The sequence below is a fragment of the Nycticebus coucang genome, chromosome 5, assembly GCF_027406575.1.
Source record: "Nycticebus coucang isolate mNycCou1 chromosome 5, mNycCou1.pri, whole genome shotgun sequence".
Lineage (NCBI taxonomy): Eukaryota > Metazoa > Chordata > Mammalia > Primates > Lorisidae > Nycticebus > Nycticebus coucang.
Window position 1 is genome coordinate 134,816,283 of NC_069784.1, and position 21,507 is coordinate 134,837,789.

Sequence of the window (21,507 nt, forward strand, 5' to 3'; positions counted from 1 at the left end):
GGGTCGAGGGGTGGTCCGCACAACCAAAGGCTGTGGCCCAGAAGGGGACATTACCCTGGGCCCAGGAAAGTGTCTGGGTGGACACAGCGATTCGGAAGTGGAAGCAGCAGCCTGGAATCGGGATCCCACCCAGCTGTGCATCTTGGGGACAATAAAGAAGTTAAAAACAAGTCTTAGAACCAACCACAAACACCCTTTCCTGGCGTTTTAGGCTTAGAGTATGGCCTTAAGGTGATTCCTTCTCGCCTTGAACTTCCAGGACTCTGAGCAACTCGCTCAACCCGTGTGGGTTACCCAGCTGCCCTTTTGAAAAAGTTGGACAATCTCAGAGATGTCGCCAAAATCTAATCCCGCTTCCTTGTAGCTCTGAGATGGGTTGAGGACAAATGCCAAGCACTATGTAGGAACCGGCTGCCGTGACCCAGAGGGGCGCAGTGTGTGAGCTGGAGGGGGCTCTCCGGACACAGGCATGGGACCCGGGGCGCGCGCGCGTCTGGGGACCGCGAAAAGACCTAGTCCCAGGAGCCCCAGCAGTGGTTGGATAACCCTGGAACTTTCTTCTTCTGGAGTCCGATCCGGGGCCGAGTGCACAGCAGGCTGCTGGCAGGGACCAAATGGAGCTCAGCGCCAGGCCCAAGGCTGTGCCCGTCACTCGCAGTCCCGGGCTGGGGCCCTGGCGCCCGGTGGCGCGCAGCCAGGTCCTGCCGCTCGGGCCCCGCCCTGCGCCCACCCCGACCCCTTACGCCGGGGCGCGGCGGCCTCTTTCGGGACCCCACTCCCGAGGCTGCTCTGGGCGCCCACGGGGCAAGGCGGGGGCGGCGGGGACAGGAGGAGCGGCGGGCGCGGGAGCGGGCGCGGCGCCAGGGCGAGTGGGGCGGGTGGCGCGGGGGAGGCGGCGGCGGGGTAAAGGGAGGCGGCCGGCGGGGCCCGCGGGTCACTCGCAGGCCGGGGCGGCGGGCGGCAGGACGCGCTCGCGGAGGCGCGCGGCGGCGGGCGGCGGGGCGCGGGGCGCGGGGCTGAGGGGCCGGGCGGCGGCGCGCGCACCATGCCGTCCTTCGACGAGGCGCTGCGCAGGGCCGGCGAGTTCGGGCGCTTCCAGCGGCGCGTGTTCCTCCTGCTGTGCCTGACGGGCGTCACCTTCGCCTTCCTCTTCGTCGGCGTGGTCTTCCTGGGCAGACAGCCCGACCACTACTGGTGCCGCGGGCCGAGCGCCGCCGAGCTGGCCGAGCGCTGCGGCTGGAGCCCGGAGGAGGAGTGGAACCGCACGGCGCCCGCGCCCCGCGGCCCCGCGCCCCCCGGGCGTCCCGGCGACGGCCGCTGCCAGCGCTATCTCCTGGAGGAGGCCAACGCCAGCGCCGCCGCCGCGGGCGCGCTCAGCTGCGCCGACCCGCTCTCCGCCTTCCCCAACCGCTCGGCTCCCCTCGTGCGGTGCGGCGGCGGCTGGCGCTATGCCCAGGCCCACGCCACCATCGTCAGCCAGGTAAGGGCGCGCCGCGCCGCTCCAGCCCGCGCCGCTCGCGCTCCCGCGCCTCTCTGGGCCGCGCGCGTCCCGCCTTCGGAAGCCGGCGGGACAGCAAGGTGCTGGCTCCTCGGCCGAAGCTCAGAGGATGAGAAGCCGCCACCCTCCGCGGAGGGCAGGTGCGCGGGACCCGGACCAACCTGGTTTATCCCCGCGGAGGGCAGGTGCGCGGGACCTGGACGGATCCGGTTCACCTCCGCGGAGGGCAGGTGCGCGGGACACGGACGGACCCTGTTCACCCGGCACTCGGAAGGGAGGCGTCGTCAGCGCCAAAAGGCCTTTCGTTGCTTTCCTGTGCCAGTGAGTTACGCAGATGCTTCGGTTTCGGGTGTGAACATCAGAAGTTGGTAGGGGCAAGGCTGTAGTTACTTTGCACACACCTTCTCGGGAATGAAAGAACGCAGGTGCCTTACGTGATCTTTGCGGGGTGTTCACGCAGTACTCGGAAATTATGGGTCGACTCGTGGCAGGGAACTTCAGTCTCAATTAGCCTGTGGTCTCCAGAGGTCAGAGGAAAGGGGACTCAACATTTGAAGGCAGTAGCAACTTTTTCCAGTTGCCCAAATAGTTATCTGAAATGCAAGGGGACAAAGGTCGAGGCTCTCCCAGGGAGTGGTTTTGGTAAAACTGCTTTGGGGCAAAGAGCAACGTCTGAGAGAAGTTGGGAAAGTTGAGGGATTGGATAAGAGGGACCTGAGCAACTGGGTACGAGCCTTGGAAATGCCTCCCTATTTAGAACTCGTGGCTGCTGGGGCAGGCGGGAGGGGCCGTCCCTACAATTTGCTGGGTGTGTTTGTACAGGCAGTGCATTTGGGAGTTAGGTGGGCTTCCTTCACCCCTGGCCTCAGGAAGCTGTTTCTGTACCTGCTGGGATGGCGGTCCGTTTTTGTGAGGTCCAGCAACAGAGCAGAGTCACTTTACACTAATCAACTCAGAAACTTCCCCAATGGGGCACAGGTGGCAAGGATGAGCAGTTTTATTGTGTTTTCTCTACAATCATAGCTTACCTTAATTTTCAAAAAATGATTGAATATGCTCAGGTAAATTGAAGAAAAACATTTTGTCTTTGTTTTATTTTTTGTCATTCACATTTTTAAAAGCGACTCCTTGAATAGTGGGGAAAATGGGATGGGGAGGTGGGAGTGCCCTTTCTGGGGCTTTGAACAGTGTCCTTTGGTCTGGTGACCTCGTGTCCTGCGTTTGGGATGGTAGATGTCTGCAGCAGCACTACGTGTGGTGTGTGATCAGCATGGGGGTACAGCCTTGCTCAGTGCTGTAGGGGTAAAACCCCATTGGCAGCCCAGCCAGGCAGTGTGTCCGTGGTGTATACATGTGGGGCCGTTACCTTCCACTTAATCTGTGGGTAGGGCTGGGGTCTTCCTGTTGTTAGAGATTCACAGTTGAAAAGGACATGGCATGGGTGAGAGAAGGCCTTGTCCCTGGTGCCTTCCCAGAGTTGCACTGGTTAGGTCGCCGCTTCTTCTCCATTCAGCAGGGCTGATTAGTGCTCACTTCCCCAGAGAACCACAGTAGCCGCCTGGAGAGTAACACTTTTTTTTTTTCTTTCAGTTTTTGGTCAGGGCCAGGTTTGAACCCACCACCTCTAGTATATGGGACTGGCACCCTACTCCTTGAGCCATAGGCCACCCTATAACACTATTTTTGAGGACATTTTTAAAATGAAGAATAAAAACAGTCTTAAAAAGCAAAGTGTGCACACATGTGAGACAGGTTTGCATGAATGTGAATATGATTCATGTATATCAAAGAAGGGAGACATAAAAATCTGTCAGTTAATGCCCTGATGTTTTAGAACAGGTACTTTATAAACATTCTGCGGGACCAGCATTACTAGCATTCTGGGGCTTTCTGAAAGTCAGTGGCTCCTCACACACCATGGAGTGGTGCAAGGTCAGGAGATGGCTCCTGGCTCAGTTTGCTACTAGCTGCATGGTTTGCCTGAGTCTCTGGGTTTGGCTTCTTGTCTGTAAAATTAGATGTTGCATTAAGCCCTTTACAGTCCCACAAATGCCATCAGTGTCATCACTGGGGTACTGTTTAGCGTGTCCAGAACAATGATCAAAAATGTTCAAGGAAAAGTAAAATGACGTGTAGAATGCCCCTTTAAAGCCACAAATAAGTTTTGAAGTATACTGAAGAGAAGCACAAATAGTTTTGTGCTTCTTTTGGTATGTTTGCTTTTCATGATGTTCTGATGTTAAGAGGAACTCCCCCACTTATTCAGGAAGATCAGCCATCCAGAACAACTCAGTCCTTCTCAGAGTTCTGCATGCTAATGTTTGGCTGTCTTTGATTTTGATTATGATCCCATTAGTTCTTGTTCTTTCAAATTCTGTCAGAGTGATGCAAGGAAATCCATCTTCACCCCACATGATGGAGACAATGTATTTTTTTAAACTTGTGGGTGAACTGGGAGAGTTTATAAAGTGCAAGGCTAACGAGCTACCAGAAAGCCTCCCTGTGGCTATTACTCATAATTCAGTACCATTGTCCTGGATTTATGGAAGACAGACCTGAGGCTGGAGATAGTACAGGACTTGCCAGGGTCTCACACCTGTTATGTAGCCAGATTGAGTTCAAATCCAGGAGCTTAATTAGAAATCAGTTGCCTTTCCTCCACCCAGTGCTCTAAATCCTCAGACTAATCCATGAAACATGGTACCTAGATCCCTCACACCTTCTAACCTGCAGGAGCCTTGCTGAACCTTCGTTATTATCATGGTCCTCTGGCCAGTGTTTTGTTCTGCTTCGCAGTGCCGGGAACTTTCCTTCCTTTGGTTCTCTATCCTCTTGATGTGAAAGTTGCAAAATAGTCACGTAAATCTCATCCACACTCTTCACAGTTTACAGCTTGCAACAGCTCAGGAGCTAAGTCAAAATGCCTAGTGCTGGGCTGTTTCACACCAGCTCCCAACTGGTGTCTCCTGCTTAAGGCAAGGCCACAGATTCCACCTCCACGTTGAACTCCCTCACTGTAGACTTTTTTACTGCCTGAATCTCAGTGTAGACTTTTTCTTATCTGGTTGTCCACATTGGGCAGAATGTAACAGGCTGAAATGCAGAGAAGCAAGTTAGAGCCCCTCCCCAAATATTTCAATTCACTGCTCAGGAGGTGAGTCTTTAAGATGAGTTTTAGGATTTTTCAATGCTTGCTAGTAGGCCATGGATGGGGAAAAGAAAGGAGCTTCTCCTTAGTCTACCACTAGGAACAGAGCTTCAGATCGCTGTTAACAATAGACTGAATCATGCTTGTTTTCCCTTCCAGAATAAAAGAAGAGTCAGTTAGAGAGAGGCAGCTGTTCTCCGGTGGCTGCCTTGTTCTCAGGGTTGTCTGTGCTTCCCCTGTCTCTGCTGTGCTTCTCACACACCTGGCCCAACACATTGGCCAACCCCGTAGGCCGACCTGCAGACGTTGTCATCCTGTCCTCACTGACAATTTGCTAAGCACGTAATTGCACTGTTGAGGAGTTTGGGGAGGCCCAAGTTCCAGTCTGGGCCGAGTCTCTGCTTTGCTGTGGCCACTTTAGAACTATCCTACTTTCGTGTTGTTTTTGTTTGTAACATTATTTGTGCTTTCCCTTTCTTCTTTTTCCTTTTTTTTTTTTGGTTGAATCAACCTCACCGAGAGAATATCTGTTTTATTATTGTGTCAAAGAACCAAACACTGCACAGCACTGTTTGTTTTCTATTTTATGAATTTCTCTTTGGTATTTGTTCAGAGGTTACTTTCCGTGTACTTTTTCCAGTTCCAGTTGGATGTGCGGTTCAAGTATTTCCAGCCTTTCTGCTTTTCTAATATAAATATTTAAAGCTATAAATTTCCCTCTATGAACTTCTTTGCACCTCAGCAAGTTTTGACTTGTGTATTTTAATTATTTTTTCATTCTTAGTATCTTAAATTTTCATTATTATTTTTTTCTTTGACCCATGATATCTTTAGGTTTGTTTTTAAATTTCAATGCTTGCTGATGTCTTTATTTTTTAATTGTTGGCTTCTTACATAACTGTAGTGGGATCAGGAAATGTGGTTTATATGATGCTGATTTTTTGAATTTTATTGAAACTTGCTTTCTAGTCTTAAAAGAAGTCAGCTTTTGTCAGTGTCCTATGCATGCTGGACGAGAATGTGTTTTAGTTATTGGGTATAGGGCAGTGGTTCTCACCCTTCCTAATGCCTCCTAATGCCGCGAGCCTTTAACACAGTTCCTCAGTTGTGGTGACCCCAACCATAAAATTATTTTTATTGCTACTGTTATGATCATAATGTAAATATCTGATATGCAGGATGTTTTTTCATTGTTACAAAGGAGTCGCGACCCACAGGTTGAGAACTGCTGGTATAGGGTCTTACACATGTCCCGTATTTGAAGCTTGTCAGTGATACTATTAAAAAATGCTAAATTTTAATTAAATTTTCATCTGCTTGGTCTGTCAATAATTAAAGATGCATAAAATCATTTGCCATTGGTGGGTTTTTCAGTTTATTTCTGTATTTACAGATTTTAAAATTTATTCAACAGACAATTGTGTTGAATACATATGCATTTTTAAAATATCTTTATAGTGAATGAAACCTTTTATTGTATGTAGTAACTCTGTGTAAAGTCTGATACATTTTATCTTAACGTCTATTTTGTCTGTTATTGATACAGCAATTCTAGCTTTCTTTTGGCTAATATTTGCCTGGTATGTCTTTTGTTACCTTTTACTTTTAAACTTCCCCTGTTGGAATAGTTTAGGTGTATTCCTTATAAAATGTATATAACTTGACTCACCTTTTATCTAATGTTCTCAGTCTTCTTTAAACTAGTGTGCTTGGCCTCCTTATGTTTATTACCGTGGTAATTGGTATACTTGGGCTGGTCATGCCATCGTATTATTTGCCTTCATCTGTCTGTTTTTTTCTCCCTTTTCTTTCCTTTAAAAATTGATTTTGACTTTTATTTTGTATTCTATTTCCTTCCTTTCTTCCTTTTTTTTTTTTGTTTAGAATTTCAATCCTTTATTTCATTTTTTTTTTAATGGTTACCCTTGAAGTTTTTACTAAGTATACTCAACAGAGCCTAAACTTAATGCTGTGATCTCCTAAACAAGTAAGGAGTCTTCACCACTTTAATTCAGTCGTTCCCCATCCTGTCTTACAAGTATTAGTAGAGAGTGTTCTAGGTCTGTCCTTTCATTATTAATTTATGGTTTCTCTCTAGAGCATGTATGCTTGTATTTACGCTTGATTTGCCCATCACTCCTATGGTATTCCATTTCCCCCCTTCCTTTTGAAGCAATTATCTTTTCAAAGTTTCCTTGGCTGTGCTTCTCTAGGTGGCAAATGTTCTTAGTTTTTGTTTCTGTGGAAATGTCTTAACTTCCCTGTGTGTTGACAGATGTTTTTGCTGGGTATGGTGTTCCACGCTGTGGATTATTTTTCCTCAGCCCTTTGGAGAGGTGAGCTCTGTCGTGCAGCTTTCATATTGCTTTTGAGGCGTTCATTGTCAGTCCGAGTGTCTTTCCTTTGTAGGTGATCTGTTTTTCTTTCAGTTGTGTCTGGATGGGTGTTTCTTCTGTTTATCCAGCTCTGTGTCTGGATGGGTCTGTAAGAAGCCTCGGCATACAGTAGGCACTCAACTAACACTTGTCGGATGAATGTTATGTTTTCTTTTTCTGTGAGTTTATTCTTTCATCGGTTCTGAACATTCTCAGCCATTCTTTCTTCAGCGTGGCCTTCTCCATTCTGTATTCTTTCCCTCCTCGATTCTAAAGATTCCAATTAGATATTGTTGGAGCTTCTTTTTCTGTTCTTGGCTCTGAACCTTTGTCTTACATTTTTCATTTCCATATCTGGATGGTCTAGAAAATTGTTTTCAGATCTACCTCCCCGATTACTGCCTTTCTATTCAGCAGCACCAAACCTGCTATGTAAATCCACCCATTGACTTTTCATTTTAACAATTTTTTCATTTATCAAAGTTGTATAAATAACATATTTATAATATACCTGGTCCTTTATGAGTAGTCTCTCATTTCTCACTCACTTTTTTGTGGCTGTTTTAAAATTTCTTTAGATGCTTTACATATGCTTATGCTGTATTTTATATCTGGTAACTACAGTCCCCGAAGTCCTTGCTGTTCTAAATCTGTTGGTAGGGTACTGTGTTTTGGTGTTTGGTGATTGGGAGCTCTATTGGTTGATCTTGTGTGGGGGTAAACTGGCTGGTTCCAGACAGGGTTTGCTTTTGTCTCCAGTGGAGCTGGTGGTCCTACTGACCTGGAGTAACTTTCTCTCTTCCCGGCTAAATCTGTAATAACTGAATTTTTTTTGTTGTTTGTTTTGAATCAAGGTGTATAGTTTTCGCTTACTTCGTGAAACACCAGCAATTGAACAAAACTTAGTTGTTACGCTGAATCTCATTTTTCAGCAAGAGTCCTTAGAAACTAGTCCTTTCTGCAGATGACAAAATTGTGTTACTAGTTTATTTTTAATGGAGTGAAAGCAAGACTGTAGTGAGTGAGCAGTCCACCCCCCAGGTGTCTGCTCCTTGGCCTAGGTTTCAGGATGGTCAAACAGATCCATCCAGCAATGTTTTTGGACGGAACAAGAAAAAGTATTTGTAAGGAGCTTCTTTTTGAGAATGTGCAATAGTATCTCCTGTTCCTTTCTGGCAACAAATATTTTAGAGTATCAACAACAGCTCAGGTGAAATTCATTAGCATTTATTACATGCCAGGAACTGAGTTAGGCTGGAGATGCAAGGATAAGTAAGTGTTTTTCTCTGACAAGCTTAAGGCTGGGCAGGGAGAACTGCCCTGGGACAGTGATGGGTGACAGTGGTGGCAGGCATGGTGAAGGGTTCTGCCCTCTGATGGGGCTGAAGAGTGAACCAGAGAAAAATGTCTGTTGGCCTTAACCTCAGCCTGAGAGGACAAGAAGGAGTCCAAGAGGAAAATGTAAGAAAAAGACTGTTCCATTCCCCCACGTCTCATCTTCATCATCATTTCCTCTGCATCCATTTATTAAGTGCCTCTGGTGCAGTGGCTGGTGTGCGTTCCTGGGTCACACCTGCAGAGCTGGGAACCTAAAGATGGGGGTGGGGTTCAGGAATTTCCCTTTTCCACAAGCATCTGGGGCCCTTGCAGGTGGTTCATGGACCACACAGAGAGACTAGCTGGGTGTTTTTTAATGAGGCTGAGCACATGATGAGAATATAAAGAATCCAGGAGAAGTGTCAGTTCTGCAAGACACACCCTCCACACCCTAGCAGCATCACTCCTTTATCTTGCCTCACGGATCCCACGTTTTATCTGAGGAAGAGCTGCTGTTTATTTTCAGCTCTCTGTGGATGGGGTAACTGCTAGTAAAATCCTGTCATTGATTGGCAGACGAAGCTCATAGCTGACCCACCCTCCCTGGGAATCCTGGAAACCCTTAGGAAGGAGCTTTGGGCAAAGGCAGGGGCACAGGCAAATGAGATTCCAACAGATGTGGCACAGACACCTGTAATTTTAATCTTTGGGTATTCTTGGCATAAGGAATCTTAGTAGCATGGAAAAAACATACATGTCCTTTGGGGTCACATAGATGTGGGACTCAATCCCAACTCCTCTCTGTCCATCAACTTGAAGGACGAGTCACAGCATCTACCAGCACCTCAGTTTCCTCAGCACTAGCAGGACGGTAATAACACTCCCACAGCAGCTGGGCTGATGTGAGCATGCAGAATGCTGACCATCGTGCCTGACCATTGGGGGTGCACAGAACTTGTTCCCGTGAACATCTCCAGCTAAATCTCTTGGGCACTAATTTGTTCTTGAAGCCAAGAATACCAGGACTTTCCCTCTGGAACACCCAGGCAGGCCAGCTTCCCTTGCAGCAAGTGGGGCTGTGTGTCCACACTCTGGTCAGCAATGTAGGGGGAGTGAATGTGGCGCTGCAGCCTAGAGCAGAATGACGGCAGCCCCCCAGAGGGTGGAAGAAGGAAGCCTGGTTCTGGGCTGAGGGGCAGTCCCCCCCAGAGCCCACTCTTCCACACCAGTTCATCTGCATGGGAATGTGGGAATATGAGTGAGAAATAAAGTTTCCCAGGTTAAACCGCCGATATTGGGGGCTTGTTGGCTGCGCTCTTGCTGTTAGCCTGCTCTGATGCACGTGTGCCTGGCAGGTCTTATGCTTCTAGGCAGGTGGAGTTCACAGGGCTGGGGACCTGATGCTCTGGCAGCGGGGCCAGCACCCCAAGATCTCCCTCTTCTGGGCCTGGTACACAGGACTGTTCCCCTGGACTTCTTTGCCCCAGAGGCCTCCCCACCCCTATCCAGGGCACCTGCACTCCTGCCCTCCAGGCTGTGACCCTAAAACCCCAGGGCTCTTGTATGTGCTTGTTCTCAAAACACCTGCTTTTTTTCTTCCAAAGCATCTCCATCTTTTACCTTAAGACACAGCCTAAAGTTACCTACTCCAGAAACACCTCCTGATGCCCCCTTGGGCAGGGCTATTTCCAGCCTGACCACCAGCCATCTTGGGAGCAAAGGCTGTATGACCAGTGCCACCCTCATCAGACTGTCAGTGGGAGCAAAGGCTGTATGACCAGTGCCACCCTCATCAGACTGTCAGGGGCTGGGGGCTGCCACCCTTGTCGGACTGTCAGGGGCTGGGGGCTGCCACCCTCGTCGGACTGTCAGGGGCTGGGGGCTGCCGCCCTTGTTGGACTGTCAGGGGCTAGAGGCTGCCACCCTCATCAGATTGTCAGGCTGGGGGGCTGCCACCCTTATCAGACTGTCAGGGGCTAGGGGCTGCCACCCTCATCGGACTGTTAGGGCTGGGGGCTGCCACCCTCATCAGACTGTCAGGCTGGGGGGCTGCCACCCTTATCAGACTGTCAGGGGCTAGGGGCTGCCACCCTCATCGGACTGTTAGGGCTGGGGGGCTGGCACTCTGTCCTTTTTGCCTAATACCATGGTTAGTAAATATTTGCAATTAAATCGATGAGTGACTGAAAAAGGGATGGAGGGATGAGTTTAACCCCCTTTTTATTGCAGTGAGGTCTTCGTGGAGTCACAGGAGGCCTCTCTCCCCACAGTGCTGCTGTTGGTGACTCACTGCACGTCTGTCCTCGTGTCTCCCTCCTTCTCACAGCCACAAGGTGTGACCAGTCATTGGTGACCAATCATTAAGAGGTCATAACCGTGAGGAACGACTCCCACAGACTCCACGTCACCCGACTCCTATCTGTTCATGGCTTCTGTCATCTGCAGAATCCTAACTTGGGGGATGTGACCTGGAACATGAAAGGAGCAGGAAGGAATGGAACTGCTGGCTCTTTGGGGCTGTAATTTTTATGTGCTGACGTCTATTGTGCAGAAGAAGCTTTTCCAGCTGTCCGGCTGTCCTGGCACTCCGCAGCAGCTTGTGTCACCAGCCGAGCCTGCCCCAGGGCAGCGGGGACATGGGGGGAGGGAGGTCTGGCCCCAACAGTCCCGAAGGCACGGTGTTGAGCCCCCAAGGGTGGGAAGCAAATACTACTTAACTTTCAAAACAAAATAAAACTTTCGCCACATTTTTCCTCTTTCTTTCTTTCTTAAACTATCACCAAGAAAGGAAGTTTATGTTCTGTGAGGAAAAGGCAGGTTCCTTAAAGTTCTTGGTGTAGCTTTTTAGAATGATAAATGTCTGATGAACAAGTCAAAGGGTGGTTAATGCTATGTTATCTGGGCAAGAAATCAGTAACACCACTTTAAAAGGATTACATGCTCTTAACTTTTCTTCTCCGCGTTTATAAAACAAAATAGTTTTGGGCCTGGTACTTGTGTGTTAATAGGGAAATATGGTAAGGGATGAAGTGTAGTGGCTATAAGAAGGTGAATAAATGAGTGTGATTTTTAAAATTCCAGCATTTGTAATTCAATGATTTCAGAGGTGGGCAGATGGGTCCAGTGCAGCACTCCTCTCAAAGTGGAAGAATGATTCTATGCTTCAACTTAAAAACTGCGTTTGGTAAATAAAACTGAAAGTGTCGGGGGAGCGTGGTGTTAACTGTTGAATGTTTCCCCAAAGTTCAGGTGTTGGTCTTTGACTAAGTAGTGCAGCAGGCGTGGGAAGAAGGCAGGTTGAGGCCCAGGAACCCCGGGGGCCTTGGGCAGTCCCCACAGACTCTCTTTGCTTCCCTGGGTAGAGTTAATCGGCAGTTGACTTCAGGTTCCTCTCCCTTATCACACATACCTGAGTTATTCAGGCCCCTGTTTTATCACTACCAGACCTGAACTTGGGGTTGTCTTTTCTACGGAAAAGTGGGAAGGTCTCCTGGGATAAAGCTAACTTAGAAGATGCCGGTGTTCATTTCCTAAACTCAGGATGGATTCTTTGCTTTCTTCCTGGGGGGGTGCTGTACTGTGAATGATGTTGACAAGGAGGAGATGGGCCTAGAAGAAGGCCCCCATTGTCCTGGAGCAGGGGTCCAGCCTGGCTGCTCTGTATCCCAGCACCTTATGGAGTCTGAGGAGGGAACCTGCCCTCGGCCGTGTGCACAGGCAATGGAAACTATTAGATAGAGGTAAGGGGGGTGCAGGCCTGGACCTCAGAAACAGCTGCTCACTCTGCTGTCACCCAGGCCTGGGGCAGGTGACCCCCTGGCCAGATTGTTACAGGGCAGCAGCAGAGGAGATAACCCAGCGGTGAGTGAGTCTCTGGCTCTCCATTTTAACAGGACTGCTGGGATCAACATGGAAACATGAACCAGAGCTCCCTAAGCCCATCCATAGGAACACACTTCTGTCTTAATTATCTGATTGTTGATACTTAAACCTCAAACCCACCATTTAAATTAAATGTGAAATTTAACCCTCATCCTCCTCTCTGCTTGACAGCGTCTCACGTCGCAGACGCCTTTTCCAGTTGTTGCGTATGCCCAGTGTGCGCACAGGATGGCTCTGATTTCACAGTGCTTATGCCAACTGGACGTGGGCGACGTCCGCGCAAGATGAAGGACAGCGTGTGTGTCTCCAGCCCCGGGGGAGGGATGCTGTAAGCTGACGCCTCTGAGGCATAAACAGAGGGACGCAGTGCCAGGAGCTCCCATTCTGAAGATCGATTCCAGCCTATTTATGGGGATGAAGAGATTGTGGCAAAAATGGCATGCACAGTTCATATTGATGATTCCTAAATATTGATGGTTCCTCAAAGCAATGCTTTGCAGACATCTACTGAGAAATGAATTCCCTTTCATCGTTCTCAAATGAGTCTTTCCAGCAAACTCACGTGGATAGTTAAAAATATTCAACATTCAGGGTAGTGGAGAAAATTACACTGAAACTAAATGAAATTAATTTGGCATCACTTTAAAAATAGACAGTAAAGAAATAAATTTCAAAGTTGCTGGAGTATAAAAATTTTTTTCCAAGAAACTTTCCCACAGAGGTTCTTGATCTTTCTGAGTGTCTCAGTTACTTGGTAATCGTGTGACAGTCCTATCACCTGATTGTCAGCCACCCGGCATCCTTACAGGGTTGCGGTGATCCCCTATCCAGGACGTATATTATATAGGGCATGTTCAAACCAACCAAGTCATATACATTATAAAACCAAACAAATTGTCTTTGTATTTATTGATTCCACAGATAATAAAAGATGACAATTTATTGTTGCAAAATTTTGTGAAGAAATGATCAAACTTTAGATCTGAACTGGTTTAGCATAGCCTGTCACGAAGGCAGATAGGTAGCTGTGTGGAGATAAGCAAATTGCTTAGAGGATTTCTGAGCTTGGGTTCTTACAAAATGGGAGTAGTGGTTGTGTGGAGTTGATGGGGGCGTATATAAATAACGCGTGGGAGGTGCTTATGTGTTGTCTGATGTATCCTAAGTGCCTGGTGATGATCACGGTTGCTAACAGATACTGAGGAAGTTGACTTAGAGAGGCCACTTGGTTCTGGAATTGAGGGGCAGATGGCAACCCTAGGTCTGAGGAAGTGTTCTTTAAGCAGGGCACCAAGATTCCAATGGCAGGGTCTGCTCTCTGGAACTGGGGCTCAGTAATAAAAACTAAGGAAAGACCCATCGTAAAAGGGCAGAGCTACAAAGTTGTTTTTTTTTTTTTTTGGCTGAGTCTCATTCTGTTGCCCTTGGTAAAGTGCTGTGGCATCATAGCTCACAGTAACCTCAAACTCTCTTGGGATTGAGCAATCCTCTTCCCTCAGACTCCAGAGTAGCTGGGATTACAGGCGCCCTCCATAACACCTGGCTAGTTTTTCTATTTTTCGTAGACATGGTCTCGCTCTTAGGCTAGTCTTGAACTCCTGAGCTCAAGGGATCCTCCTGCCTCCTCCTCCCAGAGTGCTGGGATTGCAGGCGTGACCCACCGCACCCGGCCAGAGCTACAAGTTTTGACAAGGTTTCCCAGGTCTTCGTGTGTTCAGTTGTGACATAGAACTAGCAATCTCCCTGTTCAGGTGTTTCTGAGGGCGAATGAGAAATGTGTGGTAACTGCCTGGCATATGGGAGGCCCTCAGCACAGTCTAATTCCCTCCTTGCTCTTTGTCACCAAGTTCTCAGCCTGCCTATCCGTTCTGGGGTCACTCACTGAGAACGCCATGTGTGTTCTGACTGCAGACGGAGCACAGGGATGTCGGGATGGAAATCCCAGGAATGGGCTAGACCAGTGCCAGTGGGGGCTGTGCACTGTGCACAGACTCAGCTGTGTGGATGCTGGACTTGTGCAGGAAGCTGCTGCACGAAAAGATGCCTTTCCTCCCAGTTCACAGACAGAACACTGTCTGCTTTCAATCTTAACGTTTCTGAAGTTGGGGGTGAGAGGTGCTGTGGGAGATAAGAGGGTGGCACCACTGGCCCAGCAGATTACACCCGCATGGTGGACCAAACTGTCTGTCACTCAAGTTTGTATCACCCACACTGCTCCCTGCGCTGCCAGCCATGTCACTTTGCAGAGCTGACGTCTGCCTCCTAATCTTCCTAAAGCTTCTCTACTCATGTCACCCCTGCAGTAAGCTTTCCAGCTACTGACGGGGCCCCTTTGGGAGCCTGAGCTGGTCCTTTGAGGCCCTTCACAGCCTTGCCCCAGCTTATTCTCTGGACTTACTTCTTGCAACTGCCCAGTCTGAGGGACTTGTTGGACATGGCTCTGGAAGGAGGTGGCAAAGACTGCAATCCTCAACCAGCTGCTTGAGCCATGCCGAGTCCCTGGAGAACCCTGTGAGAGGACAAGCCCGGGCACAGTCACTCCATGAGCAAGGGTGGTTTTGGCCCCAGAGTCTGGTATGGACGTCAGAGCACAGTGAGCAGGGCTGAGTCACCTGTCGGTCGCCCCAGAAGACTGCCTGTGCCTGGAAGCCACCTTCTGGGGCTGGAGTCAGCCTCAGGCTTGCCCAGCCACCACAGCTGTGACTTGTCCCAAGAGAGGACCCAGAGAGGGAAGACATCCAAGAGAAGACTCTAAAGGCAGGGACCGGCCAGAGAGAACACAGTACGTGGGCAAAACACCCCCACGTGGGAGCTTCCTGCTCTCTGCACCTTGTCAGAGGAGGGGCTTGCTCCCCCCAGACAAGGCTGTGTCATTCCCTGTGTTGGTGACCCATCCAAACTGGGCTGCTCGGCCCTGACTTCCTCTTTCCCTCAATGGCCTTTGTTTCTCTGCCTCTGCCTCCCCTGAGCAAAACCCTAGGTCTGTGTGAGATAGTCCTGCTCACATGGTCCAGAACGCCACTCCCATGTCTGAAACCTCCGAGCACGTGACCCTTCCTCACGTGGCTCAGCCTCAAGCACTGATGCTGGGCTCTGGGTGTTACACGTGATCTTCCCTCACAAGATGCTGGGCTCTGGGTGTTGCACATTATCTTTCTTGGTCCTACCGCAGGCCTATGATGTATAAATATGATGGCCCATTTTACATGCATTCAATAAAGAAAAACCTGAGACACACCAAGAGGAGTTGTACACTTGGTCAGTATCACATGGCTTCAGGGACAGGGCTGAGATTCAAACAAGTTTTCTCCAGAGCCCAGCCTCCTATAACTGCTCGGACCCTGAAGTCTAATTCCTTCTGTGCTTAGACTTCACCTTGCAAGCTTCTTCAGGGCCAGAAGGATGACTCTGATGCTGGCTCTCACCTCAAGGGACGAGAGAGACACCTAATGCCTCTTAGCATGTACACAGCCAGCGCCTCTCTGTTGGCAGAATTCACTGGGTGCTTGGACAGGTGGGCTCTTCTCACTAGCAGTGTTCCAGGGAGGGTCTGAGCTGGGTGGCATCATTGGAACGGGTGTGTTTGGTGGCCCCATGGAGAGCCCTGACCAAGGAGAGTTGGTGATTGAAGGATGGCAGCCAGAGGCACACACTGTCATCCTCTGGTCCCAGTATAGAATGTGCTTCTCCTCCAGCCAGGTGGGATGGCAGTCACCCATCTGCCACCTGCCACCTTGCTAGGGGTTGTGTGGAGCTAAGGGAGCCTACAGACCCTCAGAGACACACGCTTGTGCCAGGCTGCCTCTTGCCTGGTCCTGCCTTACCCCCTTTTTTGTGGCCCTTGGTAGAGTGCTGTGACATCATAGCTCACGGCAATCTCAACTCCTGGGCTCAAATGATCCCCTTGTCTCAGCCTCTTGAGTAGCTGGAACTACAGGCCCGCTGCTATCCCTGGCTAGTTTTTCTATTTTTGGTAGAGGTGGTTTCTTACTCTTGCTCAGGCTGGTCTTGAACTCCTGAGCACAACCAGTCCACCGGCCTCAGTGTCCTAGAGTGCTAGGATTACAGGCATGAGTCACTGCGCCCAGCCCCAGCCCTCTTTTTGAGTCAGAGTGTCATTTTGATACAAAGCTCTTTCCATCACCTTTTCTCACAAGCGCCAGAAATTCTTCAATAAATTTGGGCAAAAAAAGGTGCCCCCAAGGTGCTATGGTTAGAAAAGCACCGATCTGGCTCATGTCTGTTTTCTAGTTGGGTCAGTTATCACAGATTGCTTCATATTTTCTAAGCAGTTTTAATGTGCTGTGGGCAGCCAGCGTTATCATAGCACGGTTTGTCCAATATGCTCTGAGTGGTCAGCATTGTCATAGCAGTTTGTCTAATAGGCTCTGGGTGGTCAGTGTTATCATAGCACGGTTCTTCCAATATGCTCTGGGCAGTCAGCATTGCCATAGCACAGTTTGTCTAATAGGCTCTGGGCGGTCAGCGTTATCATAGCACGGTTTGTCCAATGTGCTCTGGGCGGTCAGCGTTATCATAGCACGGTTTGTCCAATGTGGTATGGGTGGTCAGCGTTATCATAGCACGGTTCTTCCAATACGCTCTGGGTGGTCAGCAATGTCATAGCACAGTTGTCTAATAGGCTCTGGGTGGTCAGCATTATCATAGCACGGTTTGTCCAATGTGGTGTGGGCAGTCAGCATTATCATAGCATGGTTTGTCCAATATGCTTTGGGCGGTCAGTGTTATCATAGCACGGTTTGTCCAATGCGGTGTGGGCAGTCAGCGTTGTCATAGCACGGTTCATCCAAAATTGCTCTGGGCAGTCAGTGTTGTCATAGCACGGTTTGTCCAATAGGCTTTGGACGGTTAGCATTGTCATAGCACGTTTGTCCAATGTGCTGTGGGCAGTCGGCGTTATCATAGCAGGGTTTGTCCAATGTGTTGTGGGCAGTTGGCGTTATCATAGCAGGGTTTGTCCAGTGTGTTATGGGCGGTCGACGTTATCATAGCAGGGTTTGTCCAATGCACTCTGGGCAGTCAGTGTTATCATACCACGGTTTGTCCAATGTGCTGTGGGTGGTCAGTGTTACCATAGCACGGTCTGTGCAGTGAAGACACAGCAGCAATGGTGGGGCAGTAATCACACATGCTGGGATTCAGGGTGTGGGGAGATTCATTTGGGCTAAAGTGCTTTTTATTTTAAGCAATCCAACGTAATCCATGAAAGTAGCTAATATCCAGCAGGGACAAAAAGCACAGTGTCATATGTCACATTTAGCCTTATAGTCATTAATACACATTTCTTGCTTAGAAACTTACTTTCTTCCTTAATTACCAGAAAATACAGTATATTTTAATTGATCATACTAAATTTAAAATTAAGGAAAGAGAGTTTGTATTGTTCAGCAAAAAAGAAATATTAAAATAGACACCTTAGCATCTGGAGTTTTTGTACAGAAGAAAACCTGTGGCCTAATTAATGGTCGAGAGCAAACAGGCTGTTTTATGAAGCAATAGAAAGTTGCAGTTTGGTCTGGTGCAGTGGCTCACACTTATAATCCTAGCACTCCGCTTATAATCCTAGCACTCTGGGATGTTGAGATGGGAGGATTGCTTTAAGTCAGTAGTTTGAGAAGCCTGAGCAAGAGCAAGACCACATCTCTACTAATAATAGAAAAATTAGCCGGGTGTTATGGTGGGCACCTGTAGTCCCAGCTACTCAGGAGGATCATGTGAGCCCAAGAGTTTAGAGTTACTGTGAGCTAGGCTGATGCCGCAACACCCTAGCCTAGGGTGATAGAACGAGACTCTGTCTCAAAAAATAAATAAATAAATAAAATAAGGCTACAGTTAAATCCAGCTTTCTGGATTTGATAAGTCACAATGCCAAGAGGTAAAAATAACAGAAAATTGGAGACAGTATTGAAATCCGACCTGGTTCAAGAAGCATTCACAATGAAAGTTGTAGACCTATATTGTATATAGCTTATATTTTGAACAATGATTTTGTATATGATTTTTTGGAAAGGACAGTAATAACCTTTGTAAATGGAGTCCGAGGAAGATTAATCCTGGCTCCTTTTCTGGATTTCATGTACTTTTCATGTATTAATAATTGTAGGATTCATACTCTGGTTTCTCTTCAGATCGTATAAATCTTTCCCCTTAATAATTGTAGGATTCTTTTCATAACAGCTTTCAACTTTTGTTTAATAGGATGCTAAGCAATTAGATATATTTCTTTACTAATTTTTTTAACTAAACATTTTACTTAAATAATTTTTCTTTTTTTAAACTGTAGACTCCATCAAAGTATTAAAAGATGTACATAAGCTATAGATGATTTGAAGATTTTTAATAACTATATACTGACTGCCTTTTCCATCTTCTTAGTTTCTCTTCCGCAAACCTCCCTTCCTTAAGGAAACAAACAACTACAAAAGCTCTGGAAGTTCAATGTTAGTGAAATTGCACATTTTTTAAACAGTCATGAGAAAGTCCACTCTGTCAATTTCCCCTATCAAAAGCATTTGTGTTAGTACTAATATATGATTCATGTATTTATTAACTTCTTCATAAAAATAGTCTTTTTACCTTAACCTGTCATTTACCTGGTGACAAAAAATACAGGGTGATCCTGGAGGCTGGATACATGCTCCCATTTATCATCAGTTAGAAAAAAGAAGCAGCAAATGTAATTATTCTAATATTTATATAGAAAAATAAAGGTCCAAAAATAGGTGTTTTGCTCTAAAACGGTGGTTCTCAACCTTCCTAATGCCACGATTTATTTTCATTGTTACAAAGGGGTTGCAACCCACAGATTGAGAACTGCTGCTCTAAAAGGAGTTAAAAAAGACAAAAAAGGGCCGAGTGAGGTGACTCATGCCTGTAATCTCAGGTACTAGGGAGGCTCATCTGGGAGGATCACTTGAGGCCAGGAAGTTTGAGGCTGCAGTGAGCTATGATTATGCCCCTGCTCTCCAACCTGGGTGACAGAGTGAGACATTGTCTCTAAAAAAACAAAAAAGCAAATAAAAAGAATGTATGGAGATTGTTAACAATAACAATTGTAATTATGGTGTTCACCTTGCTGGGATTTCTGAGGACCAAGTTGAAAGAGCTCACGTCAAAGCACACAGACAAGATTGGGTTTTCAGCAAAGGGAAAGGTGGCAAATCCCTTCTCAGGCCCAACAGATAGAGCTTGTGAAATCCTGTACAGTAGTTACTAAAAAGAAGAGTTTTAATGTTTTCTTAAGCAAAATTGACACCTAGTTGCTCACATGAACTGAAAGACTTTCAGAAGAAGGGGGCTGTTCAGAGAAGATAATATGGGGAAGGATCAAACTTCTGGCACCAGAGGTCCCCAGTTTGGAAAGTGTTACAAGATAATAAGAGGAACCATCACTCAAAGCAGTCAGTAGATAAGACCATGTGGGAAACCTGCAGTTGCCTCCCTTGACGTGAATAATTGAAAAAGTGGGCTGGGCACTATGGCTCACAACTGTAATCCTAGCACTCTGGGAGGCCGAAGCAGGTGCAATGCTTGAGCTTACAGGTTCGAGACGAGCCTGCACCCGAGTGAGACCTCGTCTCCACTAAAAATACAAAAAACTGAAGCAAGAGGATCACTTGAGCCCAAGAGTTGGAAATTGCTGTGAGCTATGATGTCGCCATGGCACTCTACTCAGGGTGACAGCTTGAGAGTCTTGTCTCAAAAACAAAAACAAAAAAAGAAAGGAAAGAAAAGAAAAGAAAAGGTGGCTCACACCTGTAATCCTACCACTCTGTGAGGCCAAGGCCAGTGGATTGTTGAGCTCTGGAGTTCAAGCTGAGGCTGAGCAAGAGCAAGGCAGAGACTCTGTCTCAAAAAAAAGAGAAAGAAAAGAAAAGGTAATTGCTTCATTTACTAGATACTAAGTCTTTAATCTGACCTACAGCTTTGAATAGCTACAGTCTATTTAAATATCTTACTGATCACATTATATTTTATCTTATTTAGTTTATATTGTTTAAATCAGTGATTTTTTTCCCCTGCATTTACTTGGTTCAGGAACCACTTAGCTATGTGAAATTATGTAGTATTTGGAGTTATTTTTATTACTAAAAGTTTCCAGTTACAAAACATAATAGCTAGATACATTCCAGGTGTTTTAAACACTAAATCATCTTTAGGATCAAATAACCTTATAAGACAAGTCTTTATTATTTACCCACTTTCAAAGATAGAATTGAGGCTGGGAGTGGTTTTGTGACTGCCCTACATAGGACATTGTGAGAATTGATTTTCCTCTAATGCAGACCTCACCCTGGACCCATGTCCTGTCCCTACCCACCTGCATGGAGGGAAGGCTCTCAGAGTTTAGCGTATCTCAGAATCAGCTGGACGGCTGTGAAACCGGATTGCTGGGCTTGTCACCCCAGAGTCTGTGAGGGCTAAAGACCTGAATTTCTAACACCTGCAGCTCCCAGATGCTGCTGATGCATGCAGGTCCAGGGCACACTTTGAGAACCAGTGGTCTAGAAGGAGGCTTGCTTTAGCTAATAATTTCTTCATTGTGTTGAGGACTGGCTAACCTTACACGTGAAAATCGTGGCTCTCTTCAAAGAAAGTTCATAGGGATTCAGTTCTTAAAAATTCAGCTGCTGCTCGTGGCTGTGATTTCCTTCACTGCAGTGTTTCCTGTTCTATTGCAACTTCCATATCCTTAGAGGATGGGTCCTGTAAAACACCACACACCTGCACGGGACATGGCTAGCACATCCCTAAATGCAGATTTCGGATGTAACTGAACATTCCTGTGCCAGGCCAGGGAGCTGTTGTTGCCTGGAAGCCATGCCTTCAGCCAGCCCTGAAATACACTAACTCGTTCATCGTAGGAGCAGGTGTGGAGTGGCTGGGATGTCTAGGCATGTCATAGGTGCTGGGGCACCATGTGACACAGGAGACACAGGTCCCACCCTTCCACAGTGTGCCCAGCCTCATGCTGTGCCGTTAACTCCGTCCACAGTGCCGCGCACCCTCCCTGCTGAGCCTCCCTCGTCCTTCCTTCCCTATCCAGCTCAGGTCCGAGGTCCACTTCTTCAGCTGCTCTTCCTGTCCACCTGCCTGGCCTGTGAGACCCCGGAGGCGCTGCGCCCTGCATGGGCTGCTGTGGCATTGGTCCCTGGGCCCCTGGTGTTGCCTGACAGTCCTGCTAACATCTGATGCCCTCTCCCCTGGGTTCTGCAGTCTCTGTTCTCTGCAGACTGTCAACCGGCCCTCGCCACACACACCCCCAC

At 47.7% G+C, this 21,507-nt stretch overlaps 1 protein-coding gene across 2 annotated transcripts in view; it reads left to right on the forward strand.

Moving 5' to 3' along the window:
* Positions 1-920: 920 nt before the first annotated feature.
* SLC22A3 (solute carrier family 22 member 3) overlaps positions 921-21,507 on the forward strand; it is a 91,534-nt gene continuing 70,947 nt past the window's right edge. For both annotated transcript variants that reach the window (XM_053590481.1, XM_053590480.1), the window contains exon 1: positions 921-1,480. In XM_053590481.1, the coding sequence (XP_053446456.1) occupies positions 1,046-1,480 (435 nt within the window). In that variant the 5' untranslated portion in view covers positions 921-1,045. The remainder of the gene's footprint in view (positions 1,481-21,507) is intronic.